The sequence below is a fragment of the Plasmodium inui genome (assembly GCF_000524495.1).
Source record: "Plasmodium inui San Antonio 1 unplaced genomic scaffold supercont1.17, whole genome shotgun sequence".
Lineage (NCBI taxonomy): Eukaryota > Apicomplexa > Aconoidasida > Haemosporida > Plasmodiidae > Plasmodium > Plasmodium inui.
Window position 1 is genome coordinate 29,571 of NW_008481851.1, and position 16,821 is coordinate 46,391.

Below are 16,821 nucleotides of genomic sequence, written 5' to 3' on the forward strand. Positions count from 1 at the left end.
CTCATACAAGATATAGGCGACTCCGGTACTCGGATGGAAAGGACGATATTGAAGATTTATGCACAACGAATCGCTATGGCAAAAAACTTGTGTATAATACCTGTCCATTGCACTACTGTAGCACGGTATATATATAAATATACTGTTCCCCGGCATTGACATTTTACACGTTGGATAAGGATTGCGCCCCAGGAATTCCACCATGAAGCCAGCTGTAGTACTATGTCCACGAACAAACAACGTTCCTTTCCGCCGCTATTACCTATAATTAGATGCGCTATTTCACCGTTACCTCATGGAGTAGCCTGGCCAAATAAAAACTCCATTAACGTGTCTGCATTATGAGGTATATGCCTTTATAAGCGCACCTTTAAGGGTCAGTAATGCATCACAATCTCGAGTATATAATTGTCTAATTCTTTCCCGTTTTACAACAACTCTTACTTCGACAGCCAGTAGAATATGATCACTCTATAAAACACAGTAGGACAGAGACCGTTTCGTCATTTGTGATTAAATGAACACTATGCTTGAAATTGTCCACGTTCTCTAATCGCTACCTACTGTTCTAGTTCCCCCTCCCCTCGTAGACACTGTACAAAATGATGTTTTAATTTGTTTGTCCTAAATTTATCCCACGAATAGTGGCATTTTATGTGGCTGCTTGTGAATACATTGCTCTACATCGCATGATTGAGTTCAGTAACCTCCCATTACATATGCTGTCTCAACTATGAAGAGATTAACACCTGTTCTAGCATCCACACTATGGCAGGCATCTTCTATCGTTACCACTACTATTATTGATGCAGGACATCTTTATCCTGAATCATCACGTTTCGCACTACTCTCCCGGAGGTACTTATCGATGGTATTACTCTAAATGAAGTCTAACCTATTATGTCAAGAGATAGTGCCTCTACGGCACCGCTAGATCTTTTCTTTCACGGAAAAATATATGTATCTGCATGTATGGTGGAACAACATGATGGAATGTGCTATTCGAAACTCCGAAAGAATCGCCCACCATGAAAACTATCCATTTACGCAAACTTCCCAAACCATAGCATCACTTGCTTTCGAAATCTTATTATGGCCGTAACATAAAGAAACGATACTCCAAAAGGATACACGAAACGGTGGCAACGTTTTCCACTGAGAGGCAAAACAGAAAATGGTATACCACATTACATTTCAGACTCACTTTTATGCGTTTTAGAATACGAGTAGTCTAAATGTAATCCTATTCTCTTAGGAAATTTACACATGGGGCAGAATAGAACAGATTCCTGTAATAATCCTTGTACACTTACATATAGAATTTCTCCAAAAATATAGAACAGAAATGGGTGAATGGATCCTGAAATATCTTCTTGAACAAGTCCTGCATGCATCTATGACACATGATAGTGCCACGTGTTAAAATACATGAGGTAAAGAGTTTATCGGTGCAAATAGCCTCAACAGTCATGTTTGTATATATAAGAGCATTTGCTGCGGCGTTGTGAGAGCGCACAGACGAATACACTTCCCAGGGTTTCAAAGATGAAACTAAGTCCCTCAGTTTCCATAAGGAATCGAAATGGGAACGAGAAGACTGCACACAAAATGATCTATTAAGATCACACTCATGAAAGGCGGCACAATATATTCCTCTCATACAATTTTAAACAAATAAAGGAAAAAAACGCGTCCCGAAAGAACACATGCGTATGCGATAATAAACACAAGGAGGTGTCTCTGTTACTCTGAAGCGGCATTACTGAAAGGATACATCGCAATAATTAATAGAATATACGACGAGTAGCACATAAGCGTCAGGGCTGTACAGAACAAAACATTACATTGATACTCAGGAATTCCCTGCCTTTACAAAAAAGGGGAGCTGCAAAAGACGTGTGTATGATCTCACTCGTTATCTCTTCTCCTGAATCCAGATAATATGCTGATTTATAACACATTGGGGGCTACTGGGAAAAACACGTACAAAAATGTGCAAACACAGAGCATGTACAGATGTTTAAAACACATGACACATGTATATAACCCCCTGAGCTAATCCAAGACAGGAGAGGAAGTAAGGGGTACGCATCCCACAAACCTAAATGTCTCATACAAGAAGGGATAGACAACGACTTGAACCTGAACGATGGACACGGTGATAATAGAGTAGTGGAAAAACACACCATGGAGAGATATGACCTGGATACATTTATGTCACGCCGGAACTGTGTTCATACGAACTTCTTACACGGTAACAATAAAGAGAGTTGTCTAAATGCAGAATATATAAAAAGTGCCGGGAACTATTCCGCAGGGTATTAAGAGAACACATACTTTTCCTACTAAGGAAACGATTGATGTCCACTGTTCGACAACTTAAGAGTACAATCAAAGGAATCTGAGATCCATAATAGGATGGGAGAGACACATCTAATATAAGTCATACATTTTGTCCGATCATCCGATTAATATGTAGAAGCAGAAATACTATGTCATCTATTATTCTACGTCCATATTCACCTCAAATAGCAGAAGACGACATTTAGGTAGCATAGAGGTGGTAACGAATGATAAGGTGCAGAATGTAGAAATTGTAATTCGTAATGAAGCTTCTAGAAAGTGACTGAGAGTCCTGCACTTATTTGTCCTTCTAATTACCCAGCAATGTGTTAAGGACGAAGCACTGAAGCCTGACGCGAAAAAAAATGACTGCGCAATTCCTTTCGTTTATTATAACTATGAGATATGTGATGCTCCTCCACCCTGTAAGCAGTAAATCAACTCTTTTGTTCTATAGAACAGAGAGAAAAAATAAAATTACAGGGACCAGTCCCGTTTAGCCCGGTACAGTTGCAACAATTGGAGCGGAAACTATAGAAGCCGCACTAGAAATCGCAGGCTGTTCAGACGTCCGCAATAGGGAATAATAAGTTGAGGATTAGGAGCGGGAAAAAGAAAAAGGACAAAAATATCTGAAGCATATCATTTGAGAACAACTATTGCTTCCCCAGTTATATAACAGTTCAATCCTGTGGGACACATTCCCTATAAATCCCTATATTATGCATTTACAAGCCTATAGGAGAATTATGCCGTCCCGTGAAGATAAATATTTTTCCAACGCGCGGAAATTCACGTATCCCCTCATGTAGCAATGAAGGGCATTGTAAATAGGATGAGGAACAAAGAAAAAAAAGAACTGCTGGGTTATTCGGTTCGAATATTCTCTTTATTACATGCTAGAAGAGCGAGTACATTCAGCGATGAGATCCGTCTCCTGAGAGGCCATCATTTCCTACATCTCACGACAATATACAAATATGCGGCAGAGCACAACCGGTTGTGTCCATATTCTTAAGCAGTTTTAGCACTGTATATTTTTCATGGTAATCCTTATATTACATAGGGATGCTATCAAAAACAAGGAGACTTCTTTTCCAATTTCTTTCATCATCCCTTCCCATTCTAAGGGTAAGGTCATACTCATGTTGAAATGTAAATTTCCCCGTTCCGTCATATTCCTCTCATGGATGCATTGTTCCTGAATGTGCCCTCGTGTTCCCCTGATCCCAAAGTAGGAATATTTTAAATATTTCGCCTTTACTCACCCCTCTTATATGCTTTTTCTATAGGAATACCAGGTACAGTTGATGAAGAATAGGACGTATTCATGGTTTATTAAAAGAATCTCTCACATTGGCCCCAATAAAAACACTTCTTACCTATATATACATATTTATATTATTGAATCTGACGTCGCCCTGTTGTCATTTTTCCCTTCCCTTCTTTCTTTCCTTTTTCTGTAATCTCCCATTAACTGAACGTTCGTAATCCTACTCCTCCTAATTATATTTTAAGACTGCATACTCTTTGATACCTCTGTTATTCCCTTGGGTTCCTTGAAGATTCTCCCTTTGGGTGTGCCTAAAAAGAACAAGTTCTGTGTTGACTCCGACGAAATAAACCAGAATAACCAGATTCCGCAACCTAATCGTTCTTTGTTTCTGTTCCACCTCTCTCCATTAGGCATTCTGTATGAGCCACGCTTGTCAACATAATTTCAGTGTCAAGGTGTGCTAATCTGTCTCTACTCTACAGAGAACGAAGAATTGAGGAATCACTCTTCCATCATTCACTCCTAAAAAGGGTAGATCACGACAGTGATGTAATTGCTCCACCCTGTGAAGTATCTTTTGTTTCAGACAACTTTCTCTTTCTCCTATGTGAACGTATAGCCCATGTGGAACACAAATTGAACTCCTGAATTTTTCAGCAATCATTAAGAAAATTTCTTCAGGGCCTCATGAACATTGGGACCACGCCTTGCAGTAGGTACCCCCTGGAACAAATATCTCCTGCGCAAGAACACCGGCTGCTTTACTTTTTAAGAAGGTTAGGACACTGTTACAGCATCCGCATCCAGAAGGCATTTGCTGTCGTTATGACTTGTTATTCTTCTACTCTATATTTGATGTCGCCTGTACGATCATGAAGACAAGTACTTGCGTGCAGTATTAATAGATTAATCATACTTCTTCGTCCGCTGAAGGTGCCGCTGTCATAGGCAGCCCCTGTTTGGTGATGACGCTGTACTAAAAGGGAGGGTTTGTAAAGGGAGGTAAAAGGAATCTCATGAAGCCCGCAAACTCACAGAGTTGATCTCAGTTATTGAAATACATGGAGCGCGTCAAGAAGTCCCACAGGAAAAAATCCCTCATGGAAGAAAAAGATATTAATGGTCCTGTTCCTTTTTTTCTCTAGAAAACCTGGTGCACAATTCATTTCGCACATTCTCCGCAATAGGATTGATCAGGTGCAACCTACTAAACAAGAGTAGGAACACCGAATCGTAATTAGCATTCAGAAGTAACAGTTTGACACTGCTCCTGTTGCCCCCCCATGAGCTCCGCTTCTACACATTTGGGACGCCTTCAATTTGCATCACCTAATAATGTCTCTATATCATCCTCTGTAACATCCCACGTTTGGTGACAATGTAGAAAGTCAGAAATCTGCACATGTGCCATGGCACTCAACGCTAAATCCTTCTGACGTCCTATCATCCTTCCGTAAAATGTGAATTGCGAAGCATAAGGAAAAAGGAGCCCAACAGTACAAGCGTCACTTCTACACTATTACTACTTCCCACTCTCTTCAAATAGACTTTTTCCCGTTTTCACATTTCCCATGTCAATGAAAGAGCTAAGGTGTCAGGAACGTGACCCCCAACGCACATTTTGAAAGAACGAATTCGTCAATCGGAAAATTATTTTTCGAATTCATACAGACAGGAGCTTAAAATTAGCGACAACAAGAAGATAGCACACAATAAAATGATGGACACTAGTCAACACCCAAAAAGAAGGAACAGAACAAAGACAGCACTGAGGAGGTCACTACCGAGGTGAACACACATTCGTATTATTATAGATACCCCTGTGTTAGTAACCACTGGATGCATATATGTTCAAAAAGGAAACATGTGCATATCCTTTCGCATAGAGAAACAGTTCGTATGCTCAGCATCACATATCTCTTGCTTACCACATATGCACTGCTGCCTTCGAACGTACTGCCCCCGATGGACACAGCGCCCATTTCTTAAAACAGACCCATAATCCAACCCACGATTTTCTTCGAGACCTTCTGATTCCCCAGATACCAAATGATGGTATGCTCCATATCCGCCTGTGTCCGCATCTCTTTATTCTTTATGTGGAGTCCGTTGTAGAACTTTAGCGATACGCAGCAGTAGCACAAAATGTCCCTGTTAAAAGAAATAATGAACACGGGAATATCTTTAGGTACGGCTTTTATATCATTGTCTAACTTGTCCATTGCTCTCAGAGGGCCATAACCATATGTACACGTGATTAGTTCTTTAGATCGGATTCCATCAGCAGGAAAGAGCATTAAATATATGGATACTTTTTATACGTAGACTTCGAAATGAGACTCACTGTTGGAAACCAATGAGCAATAAGCTCTGAAAACGGAACAGAGCCCGGATGAAATAGAAAAAGATTGCTTAATGGTAGCTTCTCAACAATTATCATGGGAACCATGGAGATGACCCCGCCTATGTCTAGTCCTGTATTTCCTATTTTCAACTTCCTCAGTATGGGTAGCATCTTTAAAGCCATACTTGCTCCAGAAAGCTCAGCTCATTGCGTAGGTGGGAACGGGCTTCATCCTGCATATTTTGTCATCCGGCGATGGAAAACTTCGACCGCTCTGTATCATCATCTTCATAAGCATTTAAGCTATACGGAATGTTCCTAATATACTGTATTGCATCATAAGCGAAATCCTCATCTTCTTTTAAATTATAGCTGAGCTTGTCAAAGCTCTCTACTAGACCGTGGCTTTGTAAAGTTCATCCAAAAGTGGAATACCCCGGCTGATTAACATGTTGTACCGAGCTATCTTCATAAAGGTAGTAATTATTTTCGTCCCTCATTATAACCTTACGATCGCTGACTACCCCTAGATTGGGTCTTAAAAAATTCCCTTTCGAGTGAGATTAGATTCTATGAATGAGTATTATAACGGCTATGGCGCTTTTTAACAACGATCGGTATCATCTGAAAAATAACAGATATTCATTAAAACATTAATTATGGTTTGGTGCGCCCTCAGGCCGAGGTTCCCTCAAGCCTACTTCTTCATCGCGCGATTCCTTTTCAAACAGTATGTGAGGAAAAAGAGAAAGAAATAAGACTATTTGACATTAAAAACAAAGGAAGCATACTAAGAACTATGAAATAACACCTCTTGCTCTGCGCAGAGTCAATTCAGGGAAGCATCACTTAAGAATGGGCTCCTCTGCAAAGGCGTTTTAAGAACAGAATTACAAAATTAACCATGTCATTCGTGTAAGAAAGAAAAAGATTATGACGACAAATTGACACACTAGACAAGAGGAAACAGAAAAAAAGAAAATTCACTTCATCATAAAATGAAGAAACAGACGAAATATTAACAACCATGAACGAAAAATGAAAGAAATTCGAACTAGTATAACGTCTAAGGAGCTCCTGGAAAGGTGTGTAAACATATACTTCATACAATAATCATACCTAGAAAAAAAAGGGGGTCCCTTCTTCCTCGAATGGCAGCTACAACCAGAATTGCGCTGCCATCCGCTTATATTCTCAGTAATCGCCCAATATTTGCCGTTTGATCAAGGGTAAAAATGGAGTACCCATCTTATTATCTCAGTCCTTTTGAAATTTCTCCACAATATTTCCTTTACTTGAATAACTTCACTGATCACTTCTTTACATATCGAATCTTTATTCCGTTCGCTTTCACTGTTACTAGGTTTTCGAATAGAGATTAACACAACTACGTACGGGGATGAGGGACCAACGCATCATATACGTTGCTTTGCCTCTACTGTCGCAGGATGGCATAGCTGTATTGACTCTTATAGTATTATCTAGTTCATAAAGTAAAAAAGGGTTCCTCCCCAGAGGAATCCACATATTAAAAATAAAAAGTTCTGACATTTATGCAAGAGGGAACCTCGTGCTGATATGTTTAGGGTTGTGTCAATGTTCATATGTATAATATGAATAGACATCCTGTTCTCATAATGATAGAGGGGCCTGTTTACGAATTGACATAAATGATGCAGGCTCCACATTGAATTAAGTTTAACAAGTAATTGTTTAATGGTACAGATCCATTATTTCTCTTTTGTTCGTAATTGTTAATTTATATAATAGAGCTCGAACTAAGGCGTTATGTTAACGAGAATTCGCAGACATGTCCACACGCGTGGGTGACACATCCCTTAAAAGCGACGTTCTCGAATACATATATGTTGTAGCGCTTACAGAACCCAGGGGGGAAAAAGTATTTTTTCTTTTTTCGTTTTTTTGGTAACACATGGAATGAGAATCCTCTTTTGCTGCCGATGTGAAAAAATAAAATTGCTTCAACACATTGCGGGGGATGTATATAACGATGGAATGGAAAGCGGAAAATTGGTTTGTATGTATATGTGCGTCCATTTTGTGTGCCCATATGTATGAATTTATGTATACCGATTTATATGTCCATTCATTTGTGCAGTTATTTGCGTATTTAGTGTGCCCTCGTTTGACATGTTATTCCCCACGTGGTTTTTTTCCTCCATGTGGTTTTTCTCCCCCCCTATGGTTGATCACACAAAACAGTTCGAAATAGCTCCCTAATTATTTTTTTAAAAAATAAACTTGAACAGCGTTCGTCGTGACATATATCTGAGCCAAAAAAAAAGGCGACTGGGGGAGATGTTTCCCGCGGGAAAACACGAAGAAGGGGAAAAATCGAATGGGGAAGCTATAGCGTTTAAGAGAAACCATAAGTTACACAAATTGGGTGCAAGGACGAATACAAAGAGAACTTTAAATTGCGTAAGCAGGACGTCGCTACTTTCCCACCTGCGAATCTCTGTGCCAACACAACATCGCAATGGAAGCTTTCCGAAATTAAAATGGGTCCAGGGCAAAAATAACATGTGTGGCGCAGCTCGCGGTGAGAGATATCTGCACCCCAGGGCAAGTAAAGTCGAGCGCGCTACCCGAGATTTCGTACACAGCCGAGAATTCTGTTCATCTCGCCATTTATCACCTTTATCGTAATATTTTTTGAGTCAAGAAATTTAGTCCGATGGTGTGTGCATGCAGTTTCAACTCATCAGGTGTTTTTCCTTTTTTTTTTTCTTTTTTAAGCACTGGCTAAAGGGCACACATAGAAGACAATTGTCTTTCGCTGTACTGCATTACGTACTTTTTCCGCAGCAGTTATATTTTTTTTTTTTTTTCCCTTAACCGTGAAAGTATTTATTCTCTAAAAGAAAAATATGTGCGCAGGAAATTGTTAAGAAAAGAATTAATGCTTAATATATCGTTGAGAAAAGTCACATAAATGTAGAGAGGCACACATGGGGGAGAAGAAACAAAAAAAAGGAAAAAAAAAAAAGCGGGAAAAAAAGAAAATATGAAAAATAAGAGACTTTCGAAAAATAAAGAAAAAAAGTAACATTAAATAGAATACGTAAAATAAACACATCCGTTACGCCGCTGCAGCCCTTCCAGAGTTCAAAGCAGAATAACAAGGGGAATCCTCCCTTCTCCTATTTGTTTTGTTATCCCTGCCCTCGATAAGAGCATATAGATACGTGCTTATCTACACGTATATATCCACAAGGACGTACCCACGAGAGCCGCTGCTCCACATGGATATGTGTGTGAGCCCCTTCTTCCGTGCCTCAAGAGAACCCACTGCTAAGCAAACCGCACATCCAAAATTGCCTTCCCCAAAATGAACAAGGCGTCGGATAATAATAAAAATTTGGAGGATCAGAGGTTACCAACGAATGAGAGAATCGTACTTGTGGAATGTGGCACTACACAGTGGCACATCTGCCTACGACACGATTACAGGAACACCTTCCTCGGCTGACTCCTGGCAACCGCTCAAATTACAGGAGGGAAGAGCGTTCTACAGCAATTCATAGACACGCCCGATTAATGTGAACATAAAAAAGAAAGGAAAGGAAATTCCTCGTTCCTTTCCCGAAACCAGTTCCGCCTTTTCCTTCCCCTTAGAACAAACTTCGATGAGAAGGATAAAAAAAAATTGTTCTTGTATGGTTACGAACAGCAACTGCTTTATGGTACACACGACGATGGCAAAAAAAAAAAAAGAAAAGAAAAAAAAGTTTGACAAATGGAAAAATCAAAAAAAAAAAAGAAAAAAATCACGTCAATTTTGACAAATGCAACAATATTTTTTCTTCCTACATTCAGCCACATGAGCATGCCTTCACATGTGTGTATTCCTCGCGTACGCATACGTAGCGACGCGGGCAGAAACACACACGTTAACTTCTCCTTCCCCAAAAAAAAAACCCAACTCAGGACGAATTAATTGGAAACTGGCCGAAAAAAAGAAAATAACTAAATACCCCATAAACACGATGAAAAATTTGTGGAACCACAGCATAGCTAACTGGTCTCTTTTTTTTTCCTTCTTCTTATTATTTTTTAATTTTTTAAATGAGCATTAGTCTAGCGAACAGCAGCATATGTATAGGCATAGCCGTTTATACCCCTGCGTATACCAAGCCGTTTGAGGGAGCGTGCATATTTTTATGTAACCACTTTTTTGCGCACTTAAAAAAAAAAAAAACGCACAAAATATCGAACGTGCAAATAAGGGAACAACACAAATATAGCATCAATAGATATGTGGACAAAGGGAAAACAACTGTGCTGAAAAGTGCGATGAGGAGTGCCGCCGCGTTTTGTGAAATTTTCACTTAGAACAATTTTAGCACTGTAGCAGTCCTAGCTATTTAGGCACAGAAATGGGCTTGTTCACAGACACGGCAATATGTAGCAAAATTTACGCGGTGGCAGGGTTATAGGCCTACTTGTGTTTTGCATTTTTTTATAGTTTTTTGGAGTTTTTTGCAATTTTCTGCTTTTGTTGCGATTTCTTGGCCATTTTTTTTTTTTTTGAAAACTTTTGTCATTCTTTCCACTCTCTGCACGACTTTCCATTTCCCTATTTTCCTTTTTTTTTTTTTTTTTTGCGCCCTTCCCCCTTAGCTTGCCCCAGTTTATAGAGAACTACTCCAAAGACGTGGAAAGGCTGAACGAAATGAAAAAGAAAAAAAAACTGAACATCGCACAGAAAATAAAAAAAAAAAAGAAGCTGACACCAACCAAAGTACAATTCACGAAACAACATTCAAATATTTCTATGAACCGAGTGATTAAAGGAGTCAGTTTAGATTACAAAAAATTAAATACCCATACGTTTAAAAATAAAAAAGTTGTAACTTCCATTTTGAAGAAAAAAACGATAAACAAAACCATTGACAAACAAAAGAAAGCACCAGAAATGAAAAATAAAAATGCGCAATTAATCAAACTAAAAACCAAAAAGACAGTCAACATGAAGAAGGTACCCAACCAAACCAAACCGAAGGGAGATATCAAAAGCGACAAAATTAAGAAGGACGATAAGACAAAGAAGAACGGAAAGGTCACTAAAATCGAAAAGGAAAAGAAAGAAGAAAAGGCCAAAAAGAACCTCAAAAAGGATGCCAAAGAGGCAGACGGAAAGGTGCAAAAAGGTGACAAGTCCAAGACGGGTGACAAGAAGGAAAAGGTGAAAAGTGAAAAGGCTGTCATAAAAAAAATCGACAAAGGTAACAAGGACAAGGGCAAGGACAAAAAGGCAGAGAAGGTAGAGAAGTCGGAGAAGAAGCCTGAGAAGAAAGACGAAAAGAAGCCAGAAAGGAAGGACGATAAGAAGGCGGAAAAAAAAGAAGAAAAGAAAGGGGACAACAAGGTGGACAAGAAGCCAGCCAAGAAGGAAGATAAAAAGGCGGACAAGAAGGACGACAAGAAAGAGGACAAGAAAGACGACAAGAAAGACGACAAGAAGTATGACAAAAAGGCAGACAAAAAAGCAGACAAAAAAGACGATAAGAAGGTAGAAAAGAAAGCAGACAAGAAGGACGACAAGAAGGCAGAAAAAAAGGCCGACAAGAAAGACGACAAGAAAGACGACAAGAAAGACAACAAGAAAAACGACAAAAAGGACGACAAAAAGGTTAAGAAAGATATTTTGAAAACGCAGAAAACGAAGAAGTAGTGCCCTCAACGGCGAACAAGCTCCCTTAAGTTCTACTTTAATACCCATGCAGGGAGGAAAAGGGGAAAATAAATGACCAAAGTGCTGTTACCTGGTGGACACGCCGAGCGAAGCAACGCGAGCTTAACACACGACGCAGAGTACCTCTCTAACAAATGACCCACAGCCGCGCAGCTTTGTCCAAACGGATAAGCTAACACAGCGGAAACCTCACAAACACGTCGCGTAGGCGTAAGTGTATATGCAGAAGCGGACATGTACTATCGCGTCGACGCCGACTGGGTGTAACTCCTTTTAAAACAAAGACCCCCAAAGATGACCCTCCATTCTCCTTTTCTTTCGAAAGTCGCCTAAGACTCACTTCTTAACATATTTTTTTTTTTTAATGAATAAAAAAATTGTTTTTCAAAAGAAGAGCATGTAGGAAGAAATGTACATTCGCGTCAACATGTGTTAATGGAAATGCGTCCATCGAGTTCGCGCGCATTTCTATGTGTGTTTGTGCTTAATTGTGTCAACACATGCCCACACGTTATACTACACCTGGTCAACCATGCTTACGCATGGCCCCAAAGAGTTTCCACGTTCACATCATTTAAAAAGAACGTTTTAGGAAATGTTCATTAAAGTCGAATGGGGACCAAAACAATACACACTCGTATTTAAAAGATTTGAAAGTAAAAGAGTCTGTAATTATAATGAGGGGGGAAGAAGTTTCCCCGATCGGCTTAGTCAGCCTAGACAGCCCAGTTAGCCTATTCGGCATAGTCGTACCAGTGAGCGTGGCCATTTCAGGCACTCCTGGCAGTAAGCCAGGACATACCATAACCTCTCGATTGGGCATATTTGCACATATACAAATATAAATCAAAATGAATGACGTGCTCAGAATATCCCATGGGGGAGAAAAAAAAAAAAAAAAGAAACTCCACGCTTGAAGGTACATCACCGAGGAAGCCGCCGCGGCAAGCGTGAGCCCAGTTTGAGAAGAATGCTGTGAATCAATCGAAGGTGAGAGCAGTAGAAGCGCATGATTTTCTTTTTCCCAATCGGGTCGAGCGATAAATTCAACATTTTGACAATCCTAATATAGGTGAGGTCTCTTTTTTTTCGAATTTTCCAATACAGTTTTATGACGTACACAGATAAGGAAATTAAATGCTCAATGTTGTGATCGAAAAGGAGCAAAAGGGGCTGGACATTTTTTGTAGAATTTGGAAATTGCTTCTTTCCCCAGATTAATGCATCCTTCTTTGTATAATTCAGATCGAAGAACGAATTCAATTCATCCACTTCTCTATTAAAAAGTTCTTTCATTTTGTCCAGGCCTTGATAGGTTAGGTAAAATTTCCAGAACTTAAAGGATAGGAAATATTTTTGCATGACATGGACGTAGTTGTATACATCTTCATCTAATCTGTTGTGGGTTGATATAGGGGTGTCAAAATAGTGGAAGAGTCCATCTTTAAATATCAGGTGGTTTGGTTTCCTCGGGAGGGGAATAAAGAAGCAAAGAACTTTATTGCAGCTGAGGTGCAAATTCCTTTTACACAAATTGTAGAAAGTCTTGTAGTTAATAAAATCTTTACTGAAGGGGTAGGTAATCTCATCAATTTCGACGGTGATGCAGTTTTTGCTATCGATATATTTGCTGCTGCCGAATTTTTTCTCCAGACTTTTTGTGCATATGCTTTTTAAGCTACTAGATGATTCTAGACTGATTTCTAAAATGCGTTTTACGAAAAGTAGGATTTTATGATTATGTGTTTGGTTTGAATTGCTGCAGCATCTGATTACCCTATTTTGATAATACAACTCTTCCATTTTTTTCAGCAAGGCATACTTCTTATTTTGGTGTATTAGTGAGATGACTAGGAAGTACATGTCCAGAAATTCACTTCGTCTTTGAATATCTTTAATGTTTCTTTTTATGTAGTCTATTACCCCTTTGGGGGCTTCTTTTTCGTTATCTTTTGATGTTTTTTTTTTACTTGGAAAGATGAAATTCTGGGGGCTACCCTGCTTCGAGCTATTCAACGGGCTATAATAGTTGCTGCAGGTTTTGAACATGAGGCTGTTCACGCGCGTGAAGTTCCTCAAGAGGGATATGTTTGAGAGGGACACCTTGGAGCCCAGAGGGACTAATGCACTTAGGTGCGCTTTTAGTTGAGCGTTTTTCTTTTTCTCCTTGTTTTCCGCGATGATGTCCTTCGCTTCTCTCGCCGCGTCCTGCATCACGAAGTGGTACTCCTTTTTGTAGCCCTCGAATCTGGGACGGGCGTCAGGAGGCAGAGAAGAAGTGATGAAGATGCGGGGAAGACGTGATGAAGATGCGGAGAAGACGTGATGAAGATGCGGAGAAGACGTGGTGAAGATACGGAGAAGACGTGGTGAAGATGCGAAGAACACCAGGTGAAGATGCGAAGAACACCAGATGCAACTGTGGAGAAAACCAATTGAAGCTGTGGAGAGGGTGCATCTCCCCGGTTTATGCAATGTCACCCCCCGCTAGCGATTTCCTCCGCCTACCGCCTCTTTATCATTCTCCAGATATTCTTAAACGTGTTTATAGAGAGGCGTTGCTTAAAGTCCTTCCTGTCAAATTCCTTCCACTTGACGAACCCTTTGAGCGTAAAATTGGGGGTGCAAAATGAGGGGTGTAAAATGGGGAGTGCAAAGGGGGGAGTTCAAAAATAGGTGTGCCATCGCACGGGGGGGAGCGCTCTTTCATGTGCGAATACGCATGGAACGTCGATTTGCCTGATTCGCCGCTTAAGTCTCAACGCCTTTGTTTTGTTCCCCTCAGTTTTGCTCTCTGTATAACCGTATACCAACTTATCCCGGTAGCATTTCCTGATGAGCGTCTCGACGTCCTCCTTGGACAAGGACCTGCCAAGTTGGAAAATCGAAAGGGTGAGGAGATATAATATCGGCATGGGATCCATCCAAATGGAAAAGAAAAAGTAAAACATGAATGCGTAACTATATGATCGGAGTAGACGCGCCAGGGGAAAACATTTTTTGGCATTACTCCAGTGAGTTTTTATTCTTCTTCTTTGAGGCATCCATTTTGGCGCAGACCTAACGTAGCACAAATAGGAGACGAGCGGGTGAGCACATAGATGTAGCTACAAGTAAAGGGGATAAACTGAAGGAGAAAATAGAATAGAATAAAATAAATGCAAAATGAAGGAGAAACGCATCACACAAGGTGATTTTACCGCACCCGTTCTGCAGCGTCCTTTGGAGTTACCCTTAAGTGTGGAAGCAACACTGAGAAAGGGAGAATCTACCAGAGTACCAAACTTGGAGTTGTTTTCTTTTTTTTTTTACTACTATTTCTGTCGTTGCCACACAAGTTTGGGGGACAAATAAAAAAAAGGAAGTTTCGCGAATGAGAAGTTTATTGGATCTGGTGCCATGTAACCATATGCGCGATATGCCCAGGCAAGAGAGTGCAAAGAAAAAAAAAAAAAGAGGAACTATAATAGTTTTCTTTAAATGCTGTCCCTTATTTTAAACTTGGAGACCTAAATTGCAACCCAGGTTCCCCTCATATAAGCTGCCCAAAATGAAATTGTCCTTTCACACATCAGCAGTGCATTTCGTGTAATTTTTCGCATCAAAATGATTTTTCCATTCATGCGGCATTTTAAGCTTGGGAGAAAGAGGGTTACTATGGGAAGGCCAAATTTGCCTCACTGTCTACACCAATGATGCACTCTTTTGCGCTATGCTGTGTCGTCCCTCTTGGTTTGTCTTCTACGAGAGTTTATCGTGCAAAGAGTCCGGAGGAAAATCTGGGCGAATTGTGCACACCCAAGTTTTGCTTTTACTCCATTCGATGGTAAATATAGGGTACAAGTGCTATGCCAATTTTACCACATGTTATATGCAAGTTTGCCCTATTTTGTGTCTGTGCTTGGGGGAGACTCCCTCTTTCTCTAAACATACCCTTTGGATCAGCTTAATGCTCCAGACTGACATGACTGAAGAGCTGATTCCCCAGTGTTTAGTTCATAATGTTGCGAAAAAGGCATATACGTAAGGTAAAAAAAAAAAAAAAAAAAAAAAGACAACTTGGAGTTTTCTTTCCAGTGTGGGATATAGTGCACAGCCAAAGTAAAATCCTCTATTGTGCAAGTGAAAAATTAGTGGAACACGGCAATATGTTAGGAAATCTCACTTTAGCCTTTTTCCCTTTTGCGTGTTTCCTAATCAGGGGCTGAATAGCGAACATAAGACCTCTCCCCACATCTGCGTAGGAATTCGCGAAGCAATTCACTGCATGTTAGTGTTATCTTGCGGATCGCGTTCCTACGGGTCTACATACATTCGTTCGCGGAAAAAGAAACTCGCAGGGATCGCACACTTTGCGTGAATTTTAGTTTAAAAAAAAAAAAAAATAAAAATAAATTTTTTATCGATATAATCAGACACGTCATAATTTCGTTGGGAATAAAGCCACACAGGGGTATGCATCTCCACGGACCTACATCTGTACAGGTACGCACATCTGGGCAGGCATATGTAGCATCAGCTATAAATGGAGAGCGAGCGTTTTATCCATATATAGCTGCTGATAGGGCGTGTGTCCATTACGCTCCTTTGCGCGTTAGACGGGGAAACACACACTGCAAGGAGGGGTTGAAACGGCCACAAGGTGGAGCAAAAAGTAGTGCAAATTTTGATAGCGTTAAAATGAAATGTGCGAAAGTGGATTAGTAAAAAGGGGAAGGCAACTAGTTTGAGTGAACGCAAATTAGGTACACGCCTTTCTAACCGGATAGCAGTGCAGGAGAGGGAACCACAACTTAACGCGCATACGTAGATATATATGTATTATCTGTACACCTGCATGAGGCCCCTTTTTTATTTTTTTCCCAACGCAGTCGCACGCGCTGCATCTAAACATAAGGCAAAGTGCCCCGTTTCCTCACCCATCTAAGAGGAGTGCATACTTACAAAAGGTACTGCCCAAAGGGGAAGAAATAAAAACTCGGCTGAGTGGGTTAGCTACTCAAGCGTTCGCATAGATTACACCTGAGAAAGCCACATAATGAGGTGTAATTCGAATCAAAATTATATTATAAAAAAAGTGAAAAAAAAAAAAATGTATAATTTCTTTTTTGAAGATTTTAAGAAACTTTGTAAAAGGGA

The 16,821-nt window shown here is 40.1% G+C and overlaps 4 protein-coding genes across 4 annotated transcripts; 1 reads left to right on the forward strand and 3 right to left on the reverse strand.

Annotated features, from left to right (window-relative positions):
* Positions 1-5,604: 5,604 nt before the first annotated feature.
* Positions 5,605-5,916, reverse strand: C922_03734 (hypothetical protein; the record flags this gene model as incomplete). The annotated part of the gene is made up of 1 exon (XM_008819323.1): positions 5,605-5,916. The coding sequence occupies one exon, from the start codon at positions 5,914-5,916 to the stop codon at positions 5,605-5,607; it is 312 nt and encodes a 103-aa protein (XP_008817545.1).
* A 292-nt stretch (positions 5,917-6,208) lies between these two features.
* Positions 6,209-6,463, reverse strand: C922_03735 (hypothetical protein; the record flags this gene model as incomplete). Its single annotated transcript, XM_008819324.1, has 2 exons — positions 6,209-6,368; positions 6,399-6,463. The coding sequence occupies 2 exons, from the start codon at positions 6,461-6,463 to the stop codon at positions 6,209-6,211; spliced, it is 225 nt and encodes a 74-aa protein (XP_008817546.1).
* Positions 6,464-10,659: 4,196 nt separating this feature from the next.
* C922_03736 (hypothetical protein) lies at positions 10,660-11,661 on the forward strand (the record flags this gene model as incomplete). Its single annotated transcript, XM_008819325.1, has 1 exon — positions 10,660-11,661. One exon carries the CDS (start codon positions 10,660-10,662, stop codon positions 11,659-11,661), a length of 1,002 nt encoding a protein of 333 aa, XP_008817547.1.
* A 945-nt stretch (positions 11,662-12,606) lies between these two features.
* On the reverse strand, positions 12,607-14,730 carry C922_03737 (hypothetical protein; the record flags this gene model as incomplete). Its single annotated transcript, XM_008819326.1, has 4 exons — positions 12,607-13,930; positions 14,191-14,284; positions 14,486-14,550; positions 14,693-14,730. 4 exons carry the CDS (start codon positions 14,728-14,730, stop codon positions 12,607-12,609), a joined length of 1,521 nt encoding a protein of 506 aa, XP_008817548.1.
* Positions 14,731-16,821: the final 2,091 nt, after the last annotated feature.